General features: G+C 51.9%; 1 protein-coding gene across 1 annotated transcript; it reads left to right on the forward strand.

Moving 5' to 3' along the window:
- The first annotated feature begins 2,918 nt into the window (after positions 1-2,918).
- Positions 2,919-18,405, forward strand: CDR2L (cerebellar degeneration related protein 2 like). Its single transcript, XM_066386913.1, has 5 exons — positions 2,919-3,463; positions 13,313-13,425; positions 13,678-13,826; positions 14,388-14,552; positions 15,831-18,405. The coding sequence occupies exons 1-5, from the start codon at positions 3,385-3,387 to the stop codon at positions 16,720-16,722; spliced, it is 1,398 nt and encodes a 465-aa protein (XP_066243010.1). The 5' UTR covers positions 2,919-3,384; the 3' UTR covers positions 16,723-18,405.
- Positions 18,406-19,541: the final 1,136 nt, after the last annotated feature.

Genomic DNA, 19,541 nt, shown 5'->3' on the forward strand with positions numbered 1-19,541 from the left:
TACCCTATGTACCTGTGGAAGTGGTCAGGGAGGCTCCACCCACCTGGCAGAGTTGGTTGCCCAGCTTCAACCCACCCCCACCCCACACCAGCTTCATGGCACCTAGGGGAGTCCAGCCTGATTCACCCTGTTTAGTGCTTGGGCAGCAATGAGAATCCAGCCTTTGTGACACACTTGTCTTTGCTAGGCAATGCTCCTGGAACTGGGCCACGGGCAGGGTGACTACAGGAAAGGAAGGTATTTGGGTAGAGCCATGCTGAGGGTGTGTGGCCAGTGTGGTAAAGACCAAAGGCTGACAGATGACCCAAGAGCTGGATGTTTTCAAACACAGGGGTTGTCTAAGCCATCAGTGAAAACATCCTTAGCTCCAGGGAGTAGAGGTGAATCTTCACTACCTTGGGGGGGGGGGGCATGTTAGCATTGCACTGCCCTGGCCCTGAGCACTTTGCTCTATTTTACTCTGGGGCTTCCTGCCGTTAGGGGCAGCGTGGTTCCTGTAATTACATTTTCACAGAACTGTAGAATGAAGAAATGAACAAATGGGGAGGGAAACTTTGTGGGCTTGGGATCCTGACCAGCTCCCTCTGGAACTCAGCCCCCCCAATCTGTTTGTCCATTAGACTCATTTTGTCCAAATCTCAATAAATAGCATCACAACCACCCTGTTACTGGAGCCAGAAGTCTAAGTCGTCACTCCAATTCTTCAGTCAATTCATCTGCAAATCTTGGTTCTACATGCAAATTTTTTTTTTTTTTTAACAGAGACAGAGAGTCTATCTCAGAGAGAGGATAGATAGGGACAGACAGACAGGAATGGAGAGAGATGAGAAGCATCAATTATTAGTTTTTCATTGCGACACCTTAGTTGTTCATTGATTGCTTTCTCATATGTGCCTTGACTGTGGGGCTACAGCAGACCGAGTAACCCCTTGCTCGAGCCAGCGACCTTGGGTCCAAGCTGGCAAGCCTTGCTCAAACCAGATGAGCCTGCATTCAAGCTGGCGACCTCGGGGTCTCGAACCTGGGTCCTCCGCATCCCAGTCTGACTCTCCATCCACTGCGCCACCGCCTGGTCAGGCCAAAATATTTTTCATCTTACTCTATCTCCACTGCCATCAGCCTTGTTCATCCCACCATTACCTCCTTTCTAGACTATCAAAGAAACCTCCAAATTCATCTTCTTGCTTCCACTCTTGCTCCCTTCCAATTATGCTCCAAAATTGTCCATGTTATTTTACAACTGAAAATGAAAAGCTTTCTATTGATTCTCTTTATCCACTGTGGGGGTGGGGAGGGAGTCCCAACTCCTTCCCAGGGCCCCGACTCCAATTTCATTACTGCTCTATCCTATCCAGTCCAGCTACTCTAGGCTTCTGTCAGTTCCTAATATAGGTCAAGCTTTTTCTACATTAGGACCTTTGGCCTTGCTGTCTCCTCTGTCTGGAACACTCTTTCCCCAAAGCTTGACATGGCTGGCACCATCGCATCCTTTAGGTATTAGCTCAGATGTCACCTTCTGAGGGAGGCTTTTCCTGAATGCTGAATCTAAACCTTCCCCCTCAATCTGTTGCATAATTCTGTTAATTTCCTTCATAGCACATGCTTCAGGTTGTAATAATTTATCACCACCAGAATGAAAGCTACATAAGGGCAGAGGCTACCCATATCTCATCCATAGGGTGTTTTTTTCTTCTTTAAGTACTTTAATTGAGGTACAACATATATTCAGAGAAGTGTACACATCAATGATTTTTCCCTGATGAATACACGTGTTTGAACAGCACCAAGATCAGAAACTCCTGTCAGTTCCCCACACGACTCCCCAAGGCTGAACACTATCCTAATTAAATTCATTTGTGCCAGTTTAAAACTTTATATAAAGGGAATCATGATTCCTTAAGATGTCCACTCCCTAATCTCCAGAATCTTTTAATATGTTACATTGCATGGCAAAAGGGACTTTACAGGTGTGATTAAGTGAAAGACCTTGGAATGGGGTGATTATGCTGGATTATTATCCAGGCGGGCCCAATGTAATCCCAAGGGTCTTTAAAAGGGGGAGAGGGAGGCAGATGTCAGAGTGATACAGTGTGAGAGAGGCTCAACCTGCTATTGGTACTTTGAAGATGAAGGAAGGGAGCCACAAGTCAAGGAATACCGGCAGTCTCTAGATGAAGTAGGCAAGGAAATAGACTGTCCCCTGGAGCCTCCAGCGAAAACTAAGCCTCGCAGATATCTAGATTTCAGCCACAGAAAACATATCAGAATTGTAAACTACAGAACTGGAAGATAATAAATTGGTGTTGTTTCAAGCCACTAAATTTAGGGTAATTGTTACAGAAACAATAGTAAATACATGTACTTACTCTTTGTGTCTGGTGTCTCGCTCAGCATTTACTTGTACTCTATCATACTCCATTGCACGAATACACCACATTTTATTCAGAAACTACAGATGGTCATTTGGGTTGTTTTCAGTTGGCACTATTGTCAATAGTGCTGCTATAAACATTTTTGTACATGTCTTTCAGCTAACATGTGTACATATTTCCGTTGCACATAGAGGAACAGAGTTGCTAGGTTATAGGGTATGCATATATAGCGGACGCTGTGATGCACTCCCCAGACTTTCTTTCAGGATTGAAGGATCTGTTTCCTCAGCTGCTGGACACTCTCATCCCTCTCAGAGAAACTAAAAAGAGCTACTTTGCCCAAGGTCACACTGGTTTCCCAGGAGCAGCTTGCATCCATTCAGTAATGTGTTGACGTGTGTATGTGTGTGTGTGCGCGTGTGTGCGTGCGCGCGCGCGCGCGGTGTGCATACACGGGGGCCATATAAAGACCCTTTCCCGCCCTCGGCCCCGCCTTTAGCTTTGCATACGTCTTCTGATTGGTCGGCGGTGGTCGGCCCCACCCCGTGGAACGGTAGGTTAGGGAAGCTCGAAGCGGTTGGGGAAGCGTTGAGCCAACCCGGCCAAGATACATCCCCAGCTTCGGGTGTCGCTGGGCGGGCGGGAGTGCGGGCCGGAGCTGGCCAAGGGTCGTCCGCCGTGGCACCCGCGCTCTTAGCACCCCGCCTGCGGGCGAACCTAGGCCTTCCTTGTTGCCTAACCGCCCGCGGTCCCCTCCTGTCCACCCTTTGTGCCTTTACCGCTTGGTGTCCCCGGCTTCGCAAGACCCCGGCCGGGCCAGACCGCCGAGGTGCGTCAGCCCCGTTGGGCGCCGGGTCAGCGGCCAATGGCGAAGGGTCGTAGCGCGGACGGGGGCGCTGCAGCCGGCGTCCGCGACGCTGGAGACCCGGCCCGCCTCCGCCGCATTGTCCCGGACCCCGCACCCCGGCCCTGAGTCGCGCCGCCGCAGCGCCCGCCTGCCACCGGCGGGGCCATGCGGAGGGCCGCCGGGATGGAGGACTTCTCCGCAGAAGAAGAGGAGCCCTGGTACGACCAGCAGGACCTGGAGCAGGGTGAGCACCGAGGAGGGGGGCAGAAAAGCGAGGTACACCCCGCGACCTCTGTCCGCTTCTCCATTGTTAGGCGGTGTCACCTCCGGTGGGGCTGGGCTGGACCCCGCAACCCGGACTCCGAGGGGTGACGCTTTCGGAGAAGGAAGACGTAGAGAAAAGGGGCGCGCTACCCGGGAAGATCAGGCCCCAGCCCGCGGAGATCTGCAAAAGTCGAGGGAACGGTCCTATCCTTCTGAAGGATGGAGACATACTTCACCCAGCTCGCCCGCCCTACTTAGAGGAGAAACTGCCCAGGGGCCCCTGATATTGTCGGGGGGCCTGAGTACTGGCTGGAAGTCTTCGGAGGCCGGGAGGTGGCTCCTTGTTTGTTTCGCTGGGAGGGGCGGAGTGTGTGTGTGTGTGGGGGGGGGACGACTTATCCCAAATCCAGCGACATGACTCCTGCCAGAATTTCTGAGCTCTTTAAGACTCCCAGAAAGTTTCCCCAACTACCTTCCGTTTCCACCCAGGGAGGAGATGGGGGTGTGGGGACCCCACCATGGGAGAAGTGAAGATTTAGAGTGATCAATCTACCTTCCTGAAGGCGAAGTCTCCTGGCCCATCCTTACCCAGCCCCCTCCCAAACTGCTCATGGTTTGATGGGGGTCAGGTTTTGGAATTCTGAGCAAGGGCCTCGATTAGAGCCAGAGTAAAGAGGGAGCCACCTCCCCCTTCCATCTGAGGACAGAGAGAGTGATCAGAAGTGGGTTAGTTAGAAACTGGTGATGAGGTGGCTGAAGTGACATCACTCTGTTAGGACAGGAAGGAGGAGGAGGCCTAAGAGGGTCAAGGCCAAGCCCTACTAGAGTGGAGTCAAATCTACCCTCTCCTCCCCAAGAGTGCCTCATTCTTGGATGGTCAGGGCTGGAGGGGCGTCCAGGAGAAGTGACCACAGTCCCCCAGCAGGCAGACAAGTGTGGACACAACTCTGCTTTAGTGTGTTCTGGCACTCCTGCTCTGGGCTCCATCCACGGCCCCTGACACCTGGCTTTGCTCTTATGGGAAGCATCTACCCAGGCCCTGAAACCTTTGTTTCCTGGCCCTGACCCATATCCTTATGTGGCCAGAATTGCTGGTTGACGAGTCTCAGTCCTTGTGCTTAGGAATGTGGGTTAATCAGAGCCTCTGGGGGACTAGTGCGAGACTAGATGTACTGGGCTGTACCCTGCCTAGTGCGAGACTAGATGTACTGGGCTGTACCTGCCATACCCTTTGCCCAGAGTCCACCCGCAGCTTCCCTGCCTGGAATGAGATGCCGTATATCGGCAGCAACAACCCCTCCCCAACCCTGGCACTACCCCCACCCCCAAATTGTGCATCCCACAAACACCCATCAGGCTCCACTTAAGTGTCAGACACTATCTTGGGCACTGGGAATAGTCTCAGCCGTGGGCTACTAAGTGGACCTGGGCAGGTAGAGGTGGGCCTGTAATTGAGTGTAGGTGATGGGATGCAGTGAGAGGGCTTCGTGGAAGAGGCAGGTCTAGAAGGAAAGACTAGAAGCTCAGTGCCTGGGAAGATGGCCTCCCGGAAGGCGATGCTGATATTGTTGCTGTCTCACTTCATTCCTGCACCCTTAACGAAGTCTCCGGAAATCTCTGGCACCGTGCCCAGCCCAGATGTGGGAGGAAGGAGCCAGGGAGTAGGGGTGGTAGATGTGTTGCTAGAGAGAGAGCTATCCAGATTCTTACTGGGCTGGGTGCCCGCTCTGGGCCAAGGTGGGGTCAGCCTACCCTCATAGCCCCAGTAGTACCCCAGAGCCCAGGAACAAGGAGAAAACCAGAAATGAGAACATCTCAGAAGAAACTGGAGCTTTTGGCCAAAAACCAAAAGTCTGCTGCTTTGAGCAAGTCCTGAGTCTGGCAAGTGATCTCTGCCCTCAGGAGACTCCACATTCCAGCAGAGGAGGCAGAAAGGGGATCAAATGAACAACTGTGGGAGAGCCACAGGAGCGCTGCAGCGGCAACTCTGGCAAGCTCACACAGGCCCCTCTGAGCTGGAGGGTGAAAAGGTACTCCCTGGGCAGAGAAAGGCAGCTTTCTAGGTGGAGGGATGCTTGTACAAGGCATGGAGCAACGAGGCAAGACCACACATGACTGAAAGTAGGTCTTAGAGTGCCGTGGTGGGGTCAGAGAAAGTTCCAGGCCCAGGGACTGTGGCACCACCCCCGTGGGGCCAGCATGGAGAGCTGGATAGTGGCATGAGCATTTGCCAAAGGCTAGCCACATTGGGAACCAGGTGCCTGTTTCATCCCCCTTCCTTACACTCAGTTGCCCAAACTGCTCCCACCTCCGACCACCACCATATTACTGCAAGCCCTGACTTGACTTCCTGAAGATTGGCCAGCAAGATCCCATTTGACTTTGATGCTGTCCTATCCCAATAGCAAGGTCCTAGATTCTCAGTGTTCCCTCTGCCCACTGCCACAGCACCTGTAAAAATAGAAAATGCCATTAATTATTAAGCACTGGCACTCTTTCTCTGCCTGCCTTCCTCCCCATCTTGGACCAGGCTTGGCGGGTCCTGTGGGTACCTCTTTCCAGGCTGAGAGATGGTTGCTGAGTCACAGATTTTAAGGCTTGGGTGCCTGACCTTGAGACTCAGCATCAGGTGACAGCTCTGGTATGGCAAGGGGAGTTGGTGACTGGACCCCAATTCTGTGGACCCAGAGTTTCTGACATTCATGCCCTATAGGCTGTGAGTAGGAGACACCTGCAGCCCTGCCAGGTGGTAGATTGCCTCCCCTTTATCTTTGTCTCTTCTTCCCTGTGACTGTCCCCTGTCCCTTTCCTACCTCCTTTCTCCGGTGTCTATGGGGCCCCACCCAGACCTCAACAGGTGAGGGGCAGTGGGACTTCAGCATTTCCTTTCAAAGAAATCCCCGTCTCCCAGCCATGCCCTCTCAGGTTCTGGGGCGTTGCTCCTGGGCAGCACCTCAGCCGATTCAGTGTGGGACGGGGCGAGAACAGCTGAAGCCTTCTGCAGGATACCCAGCAAACTCTGGGGTCCAGGCAGGGGAGGTGCCAGTGGACTCAGTACCTTTCCTGGCTGGGTCCAGTGATCTGGTGTGACAGGCTGTTTATTCTTCTAGCTTCCAGATTAGCCAACTCACCCATTCTTCCACTACCAGGCCTCCCTCCCACTCCGCTCCTGGGACACTACATTCCCCCTGAAGCCCTCAGTTAGCTGTTGTCCCTTCCCGCACGTGGCTCCACTCAGACCCTAGCTATGCAAGTTCTATACTTCTCTTGTGATCCCTCCTGGCAGCTTTGACTAGCTCAGCTTGCACTGTGATCCAGCTTCCCTGAGACAGTCCCTGAGACTCTCCCCACCCCAAAGAGCTTCTATAGTGTTCCCTTCTTCCCCAATCCAAAATCACTAGGGGACCCAGGTCGCAGTCACTGCCTCCCAAGGGCCATGTTCCTGGTTTATAGTGTGATTTTGTTGCAGGAAAGCGGCCCAATGGAGGACAGACACTCAGATAACTTTATAAGAGAAAAAAAGAATTTATTAGTAAGCCGGAGGAGCACTTGGGGCTAATGGTTCCAAAAGACACATGCTCCCCGAAATTAGATTTCTTACATCTTATATACCCTTTACAGAACACAGGTTCACATATATGGGTCTCGTGATCTCAAAATACACATGTCAATCACACATTTCAGGATGGGAGGAGGTTTAGGTGATCAGAGGATAAGTGTTTGTAAATCGCCTATTAAGGTCTTAAAAGGGGAGAGGAAGGGGCTCTTCAGATCTCCCTTCCCCCCTGCACTCTTTATTGCTTATCTTCCTCCTCAGTGAATGGGGGGGGGGGTCTGATGTCTCTTTCCTTCTTCCTTTCACACTTTCTAGTATGAAAACCTCTCCACTAGCAATATAATAGCCCTTCCCAAGCAGGAATGCAGTCCATAACTTTACTAACTTTAGCTGGTGTTGCCTAGCCCTCATTGTAAATTATACACAAGTATAAAAATCATATTTACAAAATTATTTGGCTAACATCTTACTCCTTCTGCTTGCTTTGCCACCTACACCACAGTCATCCCAACGCAGGGAATGAGGTACATTATACAATTAAAAAGGTGTCCTTTACAAAATCTCTCTGAATGCTTGGCCTAAAACACAAAATGTCCTTGAAACTTCTTAGTTCAAGGCGGGGGCTTCCTATCTGAACTTTAGCTGGCCCAGCCCCCTGTCATAGGAATGCACACAGACCAGATGCTCACCTGGGAGGGCGAGCAGAAAGTGCAGTGTTCACCACCATTCCTCACTCCATCTCTGAGCTCTTCTTGCAGGGGGATCCATGCAGGCCACCCACAGAGCCTGTCCCTGACACCAGCACAGGTGACATCAGTAGCAATGGCCTCTTCACAAGCTACCTAACAGTTTCCAAGGGAGAAATCATTGATTAGTGTGGCCCTAGGGGTGGTCTTGCTGGGCTCCTGAATTTCCACTAAGCACTCAGCATAACACAAGGCTGCAGTTTCATAACCCTAACGTCAAACCTCACAGTTTGTAGACTTGCCAAACTTATAGTTAATAAATTCATGCCACAGTGTCCTCATGCCCGTCTAGGTTTGTGTCAGGGAGCTAGTTTTTCTTGGCATCCTCATCAGAAGGTTAATTGCGCAAGGCTACAGGTTCTTATCTGAGATTTGTATCAGCTAATACAGTATTTTGTTTAACAGCTGAGATAGGAAAGCTCTGGTGTTTGTCCAGGCTACGTTATTCTTATAGCTGCCTTGTTCTGGGATGGGAGCTTTGCACTCCTCAATCAGGGAACTCCTCTGGGTGACATCAAGGCTCAGGGCTCCCCGCCCAGCTCACATCCAGTCTGGGGGCTGCATTCTGGCTGTTTTAAAAACCTCACCTCTGTGTGGAAGCAGGCTCCAGGTTTGTTACCGACAAGCAGTTTGGCCTTCGGTCCAGGCCTGGTGGCCAGTCAGGCCCCTTTGGCTCTCATAAGGTGATGTCATTCCTATCCACAGCTAGCTGAAAGAAAGCTCAAGGCTCTGCTCTCAAATGCGCACTGAGTCACTGCTCTCTGGGGCTCTCCCCAGAGGAAAACCCCCCACCCCAGGCTTGTCAGTGGCAAGGTAGGGGCTCCGCTGTATTTATGAAACTTGCCAGTGGGGAGCATAGAGACCACTCATCCTCTGGGGGTCCTAGGATCACCACTTCTTTCTGAAGAAGGAAAGCTGCAGCGAGCTCAATCCCTGGACCACATCATTTTGACCCTATCAGAGCTGCCTTTATGCCTCTTGGTCTGGATATATACCATCAGCCTAGATCGAGGCCTCATCATGGGACAAAGACCCAATCTTTCCTGGATGCCATTTTGGCAGAATGAATCAAATAGGCCTGCTTTTTGCCCTGGGAATTCTGTTTCTAGGAAAGGATCCTCAGAAAATAGCTGATAATTTGTACAAGGTTTTTGTACTATCAAGTAAATTACAGTTTCATTTTTAATACAGAAAGGAAACTGAAAGCACCCTCAGGTCCAACAATAAGAACTATGTAGGGACTTGTATACAGTAAAACTGCACATCCTCTAAAAATGATTCTGTAGGTCTATGTTGACACAGAAAGCTGTCTGTGCCATTTGTTAAATTTTAAAAAGCAGGTACATAAAAACAGTGCTGTTTACACATAAGTGTATCTACAGCTGTTTGAAACACAGACTTGTTTAGAAGATGGTTACTAACATGGCAGCAACACCTTTCTCTAGGTGGCATGTTTTTCTTCTTCTACCCCATCTCTCCCCCTCCTCCACACCCACATCAGTGGTTCTCAAAGTGTGTGCCAGGGTGCACTGGTGCGCCCTAGAATTCCAGGTGTGCTCTATGGTATTCCAGAGAAATATGTGCCTGTTGAGGACCAAAAACCAACAGGGTTTTTGGAGTTTAGATTTTTGGGGGACAGAGGTGTGGGGAATTGGCTGCAAGCTGACAGTCTGCCCAACCCCCCACCTCACTTGCCTGATTAGGTTGCAAAAGGCTGTTAAACTGTGGTGCTGGATTGTTTGCACTACCCCCCATGTTCCCCAGAAAGACTGCAGGCAAGTTTCTTCTATCCTTTGTTTGGTGTAAGGTTAAGATGTATGTATGGTGGGGGTTCTCTGCACTCAACACAATTAAGAGTAAAAAGAGAGGAATTCTTCAATGTATGACAAGGAAATGAGAGTTTGCCTTTCAGATATATGCCCGAACATTGAAGAAATCGCTAGGAGACATCAGACTCATGTTTCTCATAAACACAGGAATGAAAAAAACTTAATACATTTGTGCCAGGACCTGCCGAATTTACTAAATCTTACTAAGAATGTATCTATATATATAAAAAGATAACTTTTTTTGTCATTTCTTTATTTTTTAATCCCTTTTTTACGAATTCTAAAAGGCATAACTCAAAAAATATAACATAAAAATGCTTTTAATGTCAGAATAAATTTAATTTGTCATATTTATTTCTTTTAATTACCATAAAATCACACTTGGACTTTATATATATATTTTTAATATTTAATTATTATATTTCTCAGAAATTTGTATATAGTGTGCCTACAATTATTTGTAGGATTTTTTTTTTTTTTTTCTGAAGCTGGAAACGGGGAGAGACAGTCAGACAGACTCCCGCATGCGCCTGACTGGGATCCACCTGGCACGCCCACCAGGGGCGATGCTCTGCCCCTCTGGGGCGTCGCTCTGTCGCGACCGGGGCCACTCTAGCGCCTGGGGCAGAGGCCAAGGAGCCATCCCCAGCGCCCGGCCATCTTTGCTCCAATGGAGCCTTGGCTACGGGAGGGGAAGAGAGAGACAGAGAGGAAGGGGGGGGTGGAGAAGCAAATGGGCGCTTCTTCTATGTGCCCTGGCCGAGAATCGAACCCGGGTCCCCTGCACGCCAGGCCAACGCTCTACTGCTGAGCCAACCGGCCAGGGCCTATTTGTAGGATTTTAAATGCACCTCAACTTCAAAAAGTTTGAGAACCACTGCCCCACATACAGAGTGGAACTTTAATTACAAATAGCACTGTTCCTTCATTTGGGGCTATGTTCATTTGTTTATGAATCTCCCAGATACAGATCTAGAAAAACATATGAGGTACATTTTTAAGTAATTTTTTTCTTCTTTTTTCCAAGTGAAAGGAGGGGATATAGAAAGACTCCCGCATGTGCCCGGACCAGGATCCACCCGGCCACCCCTGTCTGGGGCCCATGCTCTCTGCCCATCTGGGGCCATGCTCACAACCCAGCAACTTTTAGCACCTGAGGTGGAGGCTCCACAGAGCCATCCTCAGCGCCGGACCAATGTGCTCAAACCAGTCAAGGGAACCATTTGAGTTATGGCTATGGGAGAAGAAGAGAGAGAGAGAGAGAGAGAGAGAGAGAGAAGAGGGAGGAGGAGGGGTAAAGAAGCAGATGATCACTTCTCCTATGTGCCCTGACCAGGAATTGAACCCAGGACATCACATGCCGGGCCAACGCTCTGCCACTGAGCCAACTGGCCAGGACTCAAGTTATTTTTTTTATCACTTGTTTAACCTTTCTACACTGTTTGATTTTTTTTTTTTTTTTTAGTGAGAGACAGAGGGACAGACATATAGGAAGGGAGAGGGATGAGAAACATCAACTCATAGTTGCAGCACTTTAGTTGTTCATTAATTGCTTTCTCATATGTCCCTTGATGGGGGGGGGGGCGCTCCAGCCGAGCCAGTGACCTCTTGCTCAAGCCAGCGACTTGCGCTTAAAGCCAGTGATTTTGGGGCCATGTTAATGATCCCATGTTCAAGCTGATGACCCTACAGCCAAGCCGGCGACCAGGCACTTAAGACGGCAACCTCAGTGTTTCAAACCTGAGGCCTCTGTGTCCTAGGTCGATGCTCTATCCACTGCGCCACAATGGGTCAGGCTCTGCCTAACTCTTTTTAGAAACAAAAGGAATAATATATATACATATTTATGTTATTTATAAAAACATATCTGCTGCAGCTCCAGCAGCTCGGCCTCCAGCTCCTGCACGCGAAGGCGGCAGCCCTCCATATCGCACAGCTGCTGTTCCAGCTCCGTGTACTCCTGGAGCACCGCCGCGAACTCGTGCTCTGCCCGCTCCTTACGCTGCCGCTCCTGGCTCACCCGGGAACGCAGCACACCCACCACATATACATACATATTTGGTGTATGTATATAACAGTGTAAAAATGACAATATTTGTTATTTATGTATTTATTTATATATAAAATATGACTCCCTTGTTTCTGAAGAGTTAGGCATAGAATGGGAGAATGTCCACCCCAAATGTCTAGGTACCTTTGAACAAATCCAGACCCACTAGAAAGAATTGTTAGGTATTCTAGCACATGCTGCTTCCTTCTTTCCCCACCATACCATGCCAGATCTCCTCCCAGCCTAACAGGTGTTCATGTACGCTGGGCTGGGATAGGGGAGAGGAGGTTCCAGTCCTACAGGTACAAGAATCAGGGCTACAGGGGGGAAGAGGGTGGTTTTGTTTCCCAGGGAAAGAAGGTTCAGAGAGGACACGTGTATCTAGGACCAAATGCCATTTGACTCGGGTGAGGAGACCTGAATTCTGCTTTCTATGTGGCTATAAGCCAACTGATGACCTTGGACAAGTCACTCTTCCCTCTCTGGACAGTCATCATAGACTAAGGAGGTTAGGACAAAGAGCTCTGAAGCCTCATCCAGTTCAATACCCAGCAAGCCCCTCTGTCCCCTCCACCTCTCAGTGAGCTCCTAGTCACCCCTCCAAGCCCAGCTCAAAGGCTGTCCATTGTCTGAGCCTCCTGCTGTCCTCGGAAAGATGAACTCTCCCTTATTTATCATCCAGAGCACTTTGTTCCTTTGTCTTATCACATCCTACTCATTCATTCTTTCAAAAAAGATTTATACACCTGCTCTGTGCCAGGTACTGTTCTAGGTCCTGGGGATATCAGTGAAGGGAACAGGCAAAATCTCTGCCCTGTGAGCTTATAATTAGTCAGGGTAGACAAACAGATAAATGAGCAAATTATTCAGTAAGTTTGATGGTGATTTGTGTTAAGGAGAAAAAAATTAAGTGGGAAGGGAGTGCGGGGTGGGGGATGGTACAATTTTAAATCAATGGTTGAGGGGCCCTGGCCGTTTGGCTCAGCGGTAGACCGTCGGCCTGGCGTGCGGGGGACCCGGGTTCGATTCCCGGCCAGGGCACATAGGAGAAGCACCCATTTGCTTCTCCACCTCCCCCCTCCTTCCTCTCTGTCTCTCTCTTCCCCTCCCGCAGCCAAGGCTCCATTGGAGCAAAGATGGCCCGGGCGCTGGGGATGGCTCCTTGGCCTCTGCCCCAGGCGCTAGAGTGGCTCTGGTCGCGGCAGAGCGATGCCCCAGAGGGGCAGAGCATCGCCCCCTGGTGGGCAGAGCATCGTGCTGGGTGGATCCCGGTCAGGCGCATGCGGGAGTCTGTCTGACTCTCTCCCCGTTTCCAGCTTCAGAGAAAATACAAAAAAAAAAAATGGTTGAGGAAAGACCTCCTGGAGAAAGTGACATTTAAGCACAGACTTGAAGGCAGAGAGGGATGAGCCCTGGGAATGTCTGGGGAGGACGTTCCAGGCAGAAGCAACGGCCAGTGCAAAGGCCTAGCTCCTAGCTTATATCCCCTCCCAGGCCTGGAGGCTCCTTGAGGGTGGTCCCTTGTCCTGGTCATCTCGGGGTCTGGCGAGGCCCAGCTCAGAGTGAATGCTCAGATCATGAATGGGGATCCTCTGGCTTTTTTCTCACACTGCTCATTGTTTCTCCCACCCTTTGTCTCTCCCTGCAGACTTGCACTTGGCTGCCGAGCTGGGGAAGACGCTGCTGGAGAGAAACAAGGAGCTGGAGGAGTCTCTGCAGCACATGTATGCCACCAACGAGGAGCAGGTGCAGGAGATCGAGGTGAGGGCCGTGAGCTCCCCCACACACCAAGGGCCTGGCCTGTCAGTGCCTTTGTGCAGCTTAGGTAAAAGTACAGCAGGCACAGCTATTGCATCCAGTCCTCCTGCACCACTATCTTTACCTTCCATTCTGTAGCATGTGAATGCCCCAAAGCAAACCTTCCCTAGAAGTGGGAGGAGGGCCCAGAAAGAAACATTTTCCCTAACCCTGTCCTGAAAGGTTACTCATTCACCATCTCCTACCAACCCCTAGTACCTGACCAAGCAACTGGACATGCTGCGGCACGTGAATGAGCAGCACGCCAAAGTGTACGAGCAGCTGGACCTGACAGCTCGGGACCTGGAGCTGACCAACCAGAAGCTGGTGCTGGAGAGTAAGGCTGCCCAGCAGAAGATCCATGGGTGAGGCCGGGTGGAGGGCTGTGGGGAGGGGGGTGGCAAGGAGAGGCCCAGGATTGGGTGTGCACGCAGCGTACGAACCAGTGGATGAGTCTTGCTCCTTTTCCCAGAAGCCCAGACTGGGAACCTGGGATGGTAGTGAGTTTGCCCTTGTATATTTGAGGTGGTTTAATATTCAGGGCATAGCCCTTTAATACCAATTATGCCCCAGGCTCTGTTTAGGCACTTGAGATAGAGTGATGGGGATACAGACAGTGTCCCACTCTGGGAGCTTACATCCCAGGAGGGAAGGCAAGCATGTAAATATCTTACTGCAGTTCAGGGTGATAGGAGGTACAGGGAACTGAGGTAGTGCAGAGGAGAAACGGTCAGCACAGCCTGGGAGGTATGGGAGAAAAGTGAGTGCTTGGAGCCCCCCATCTGACCTCAGCACCAGGCAGCATGACTCAAGATTGCCGACCTGTCCCCAACCCCATGTCCGTCCAGGGCTGCAGTAAGAAGGGCTGGCCCCATTACCTTAAAGTCACTCCCATGCATCATGCATGTCCCCCACCCTACGCCCAGGCTGATGGAGACCATTGAGCGCCTGCAGGTCCAGGTGGAGGAGCTGCAGGCCCAGGTGGAACAGCTTCGGGACCTGGAGCAGCTGAGAGTGCGCAGGGAGAAGCGCGAGCGAAGGCGCACCATCCACACTTTCCCCTGCCTCAAGGAGCTGTGCACTAGCCCCCGGTAGGTGAGGGCCCCCAGACCCTGGACCGTGTCTCCAAGTGCCCAGGGCTGCCAGACAGGGGCGCAAGAAGAGGGTGGGCACCGGGCAGCAGGTGGGAAAAAGAGTTGTTGCATCGTCCAGGCCAAGGGTCCCCAAACTTTTTACACAGGGGGCCAGTTCACTGTCCCTCAGACGGTTGGAGGGCTGGATTATAAAAAAACTATGAACAAATCCTTATGCACACTGCACATATCTTATTTTAAAGTAAAAAAAACAAAACGGGAACAAATACAATATTTAAAATAAAGAACAAGTAAATTTAAATCAACAAACTGACCAGTATTTCAATGGGAACTATGCTCCTCTCACTGACCACCAATGAAAGAGGTGCCCCTTCCGGAAGTGTGGCGGGGCTGGATAAATGACCTTAGGGGGCCGCATGTGGCCCGCGGGCCGTAGTTTGGGGACCCCTGGTCCAGGCTATTGGCGAGATTGGTCCTGTTGTTAACAACAGTCAGCAGCTGGCGTTTACTGAGCACTTGCCATGTGCCCATGGCTGGTAAGTAGTTTAATAATCAATGGCAATACCATGAGGTAGGTTTTATCATTTTCAGTACTCACATGAGGAAACTGAACGCCAGAGGTTATGTGTCTTTCCAAGGTCACCAGATCAGTAAGCCAGAACTCTAACCCAGGAGGGATTAACCACGACACCTTTCAATTCCCATTAAACCTTCTCAGTGGGCTGATGTCTTAATGTAAGAATACATATGGTGTCTTTAGTGGATATTTCAATAAGGGTCTTGGAAGAGACAGTGCCTCGCAGAGTAATTGATGGGCGGTTAATAAAGAGGTATGGACAGGTGTAGGAAAATGGGGGTGGGGAGAGACTGCCCCAGGGTTGCAATAGTGAGGAGCTGTTACCAGCCCTAGGCCCAAAGGGACCCGGGGCTGAGAGGTTACTGGAACCTAGAAGGCATGTTGGGTGCTGCCTGGCCTGCACGGACCAGGGCAGAAGCCTGGGGAAGACATTCCCATCACCTCCCTCTGCTCCCACCCTCAGACCTCCTGCCCAACCCTCCCACTGACCGAGCTCAGGAGAGAGCCAGGTAACCTGGCCGAAGCAGTCTGTGAGGTCGGCCTCCCAGGGCAGAGGAAGAAGGGCTGAAAGTGGATTTAGAGAGGACAAACAGAATATGCAGCCTGTGGACTAGTAAGATGTAAGTGTCCCGGGGCTGGGCTCCAGGGCCTTGTCCATAACCAAAGCCCTCTGCCCTCGTGCCCTCACTCTCTCCCAGGTGCGAGGATGCCTTCCGCCTGCACAGTTCCTCCCTGGAGCTGGGCCCCAAGCCCGTGGAGCAGGAGAATGAGCGTCTGCAGACTCTGGTGGGTGTGCTGCGTTCCCAGGTGAGCCAGGAGCGGCAGCGTAAGGAGCGGGCAGAGCGCGAGTTCGCGGTGGTGCTCCAGGAGTACACGGAGCTGGAACAGCAGCTGTGCGATATGGAGGGCTGCCGCCTTCGCGTGCAGGAGCTGGAGGCCGAGCTGCTGGAGCTGCAGCAGATGAAGCAGGCGAAGACCTACCTGTTGGGCCGGGAGGATCACCTGGCCGAGGCCCTGCTGGCACCCCTCACCCAGGCCCCTGAGGCTGATGACCCCCAGCCAGGCAGCGGGGAAGAGTTCTGCGCCCAGGATGGTATCTCATCCCCCACCACCTCCCCGAGCCATGCTGTGCGCAAGAGCTGCAGCGACACGGCACTCAATGCCATAGTGGCCAAAGACCCAGCCAGCCGGCACGCGGGCAACCTCACGCTGCATGCTAACAGTGTGCGCAAGCGGGGCATGTCCATCCTCCGGGAGGTAGACGAGCAGTACCACGCGCTGCTGGAGAAGTATGAGGAGCTGCTGAGCAAGTGCCGGCAGCACCGGGCTGGAGTGCGGCATGCTGGCGTGCAGACCTCGCGGCCCATCTCCCGGGACAGCTCGTGGAGGGACCTGCGGGGAAGTGAGGAGAACCAGGGGGAGGCCCGGTTGGGTGAGAAGAGCCTGAGCCAGCACGTGGAGGCCGTGGACAAGCGGCTGGAGCAGAGCCAGCCTGAGTACAAGGCGCTCTTCAAGGAGATCTTCTCCAGGATCCAGAAGACTAAGGCTGACATCAACGCTACCCAGATCAAGACCCACAGCAGCAAGTGACACTTCGCTGGCCGGCAACCCCTCCCAGGGTCAGGCCATGGGTCCCTGATGCCTGGGAGGTACTGTCTCTGGTAGTGACCGAGCCTTTTAGCAGCAGTATATCCCCTTGGAGGCCGCTTTCTGATCTAGGGGGACACATCTTGTTCCCTGCTGATGTGGGAGGCAGTCAACCTGTGGACAAGCCTGGCCTCGCAGGACCGTCTACCACGCTGTCAGCCCAAGGCACAGCCAAGTGTTTCAAAGCCAAACGTCCCCACTTCCCCAGGAATTCCCAGCTCTTTCTGCTTTCCAATCCCAGATTTGTGGCCAGGCTTCTGAAAACCATTCTAGACCAGTAGGCTTTTTTTCCCCCAAAGTTATTATTATTTTTTTTAGAGATTTACAATGTAAGGTTCCCCTGACCCTTTGCCACAACTGGAAACACTTGAAGAGGGATCCCAGAGCCAGCTGTGGCAGGTTCTTGGGATCTTCTGGACCACCCACTGCTTTTCCCCAGCTGTGACACTCTGTCATTCCCTTAGCACCAGCTATCTCCACCCCCAGGTTAGAGATGGCCCCTGCCATGCAGAGCAAAACGCCTCAGCCTGGCCTCAAGTGCCACCCACTCCAGCCCTGGTGAGGATGGCCTTCTCCCTGGAGACCCTCAGCCCACTGCAGATCTGTAGCCAATCAGAGGAGGGGAGCAGAGAGCCCCGCCACACCCACACACTAGCGCTGTACCCTGTCTCCCTCAGAGTCAGCCTCCTTAGGTTCCAGCCCTGGACATGCCTTCTGGGCAGTAAGCCTTCCAGGGGTCTGGGAGTGGGGAGCCCCCATCTCTGCATGCCACCTGCAACTCATTGAGTTTGGCCACTGCCTGCCCCCACCTCAGGGACCATAATGTGTCTCATTCCCTCCCAAGCTCCCTACAGGCTGACCCCACTGCAGGTCATACCTGCTGTCTCCAGGATGTCTTGGACATGTCCACAAGCCAGTGGTCCCAGCGTCCGCCCCTCCCCTTAACTAGGGACAGCCTAAGACTCCTGCCCTACATTGAACAGTATTGAAATGGGACCTGGTTGGAGAGCATGTCACCTTCCTCCCATAAAATGCCTGCACTTAACCTCCTCTTTATAGGGGACTCCTGAGGACCCAGCTGGCTCAGGGGTTTAACCCTTTGTTAAGGCTTCAGAATGTCCAGCTTCAGCTAAAAGATGTCAAGGTCCCCAGCTTACCCTGAACAGTTCTTCAGGACTTCCAGTTTCTGCCACCCACCTGAGACCCAAGAAATTGGAGGAGCCATACAGCCCGGTGAAGGCCGTGGCCCTGGCCTCTGTGCTGGGAGCCCAGTGGGAACCTTCATGCCTTACTTGTTTCTAAGGGGTAAAGGGGTTTTCTTAATAAGTACACCCAACCTCCCCAGAGGTGCCTCCCTGCTCTCGAGGTGGCACTGTGCTAAGAGCTGTCAGCTGGTCCTTGCGTCCATACATCTTGGAACCCTTTGTCCTTTGGAGCTGGGCAGCTCCCAGCCCTCCGTGTGTCTCTGTCATCTAAGGTGGAGGGAGTAGGGTGAATTGGGGTGGGGGAAGGGCTCCTGCCTGTTCGTTTCCCAGTTCTGTAGCAGCTGACCAGCATCACCTTTGAAGTATACATGAGAGAAATATATTTACAAATGCTTTATTCTCTTCTTTAATAAAAAAAATGCACCAGTATTCTAAAAGCAGAAATGGCCCCAGAGCCATGGTCCTGTCTCTGTGCATCTTACACACCTGCCTCCCATTACACACAGCTTTGAGACTTCCTGAACCTCACTCCCCTGGCGACAGGCAGCTATTGACCTCTGAATAGTAGGTCTTGGGAATTGCCATGTTTATTGAGTGCCATCCCCGAGGGTCATATTGCCTTGCAGGGTGCCCCAAACTGGGTGGACCCTCCTTGCTGAATAGATTTTGCAATTCCTCCTTCTAACCCACACCTGCTAACAGCTTCGACTTCTTTAGCTTCTTCAGAAGCTAAAGAAAATGCTCCCAAATCTTTGGGGGCTCAGTTTCTTGCTGCCTTCTCTACTCTCCTCTTTCCACAGGAGAAAATTCAGCCCTGGGGACCCCAATCCCATGAGGAAAAATGTCCAAAATCTTCCCCTGAAGGTAGGCTCAGGGACCTCCCTCCACTACCTCTCCCCCATTCCTGAAGGAGCCAGAAGCAACCTCCCTTGGTCCCTGGAGGCGAAGATGGTGAGATGGGAGCCCAGGACTGGGTCCCAAATTGGTGGTGTCTGCTTTTTATTTATTTATGTTTTATTTTTCTTAAGTGAGAAGCGGGGAGGCAGAGAGACAGACTCCTGCATGCACCCCTACTGGGATCCACCCGGCAAGCCGACTAGGGGGTGATGCTCTGCCCATCTGGGGCTGTTGCTCTGTTTCTCCACAACCGAGCTATTTCAGCTCCTGAGGAGAGACCAAGGAGCCATCCTCAGCATCCTGGGCCAACTCGCTTGAACCAATCAAGCCATGACTGCAGAAGGGGAAGAGAGACAGAAGGGAGAGGGGGAGGGGTGGAGAAACAGATGGTCGCTTCTCCTGTGTGCCCTCACTGGGAATCGAACTGGGGACATCCACACACCGGGCCAATGCTCTACCGCTGAGCCAACCCACCAGGGCCAGTATCTGCTTTTTACATCAACTGACCAGCATGCAAACGGCTGTTGGATTTTCCTACCCTGCTGTGACCTGTCTCCAGTGGGATGGAGAGCACACTTGGGTGTGACACCCAGAGCTGTGGCACCCGAGGAACACAGGAAGCTGCGGCTTGTATCCAGCCACTCTTCTCTCCCTCATCTC

Source organism: Saccopteryx leptura, chromosome 5 (genome assembly GCF_036850995.1).
Source record: "Saccopteryx leptura isolate mSacLep1 chromosome 5, mSacLep1_pri_phased_curated, whole genome shotgun sequence".
NCBI classification, from domain to species: domain Eukaryota; kingdom Metazoa; phylum Chordata; class Mammalia; order Chiroptera; family Emballonuridae; genus Saccopteryx; species Saccopteryx leptura.

Coding starts and splice junctions, on each gene's coding strand:
- CDR2L (XM_066386913.1), top strand. CDS start 3,385: ATGCGGAGGGCCGCCGGGATGGAGGACTTCTCCGCAGAAGAAGAGGAG. Junction 3,464..13,312: donor CCAGCAGGACCTGGAGCAGG/GTGAGCACCGAG, acceptor CTCTCCCTGCAG/ACTTGCACTTGGCTGCCGAG. Junction 13,827..14,387: donor GCCCAGCAGAAGATCCATGG/GTGAGGCCGGGT, acceptor CCCTACGCCCAG/GCTGATGGAGACCATTGAGC.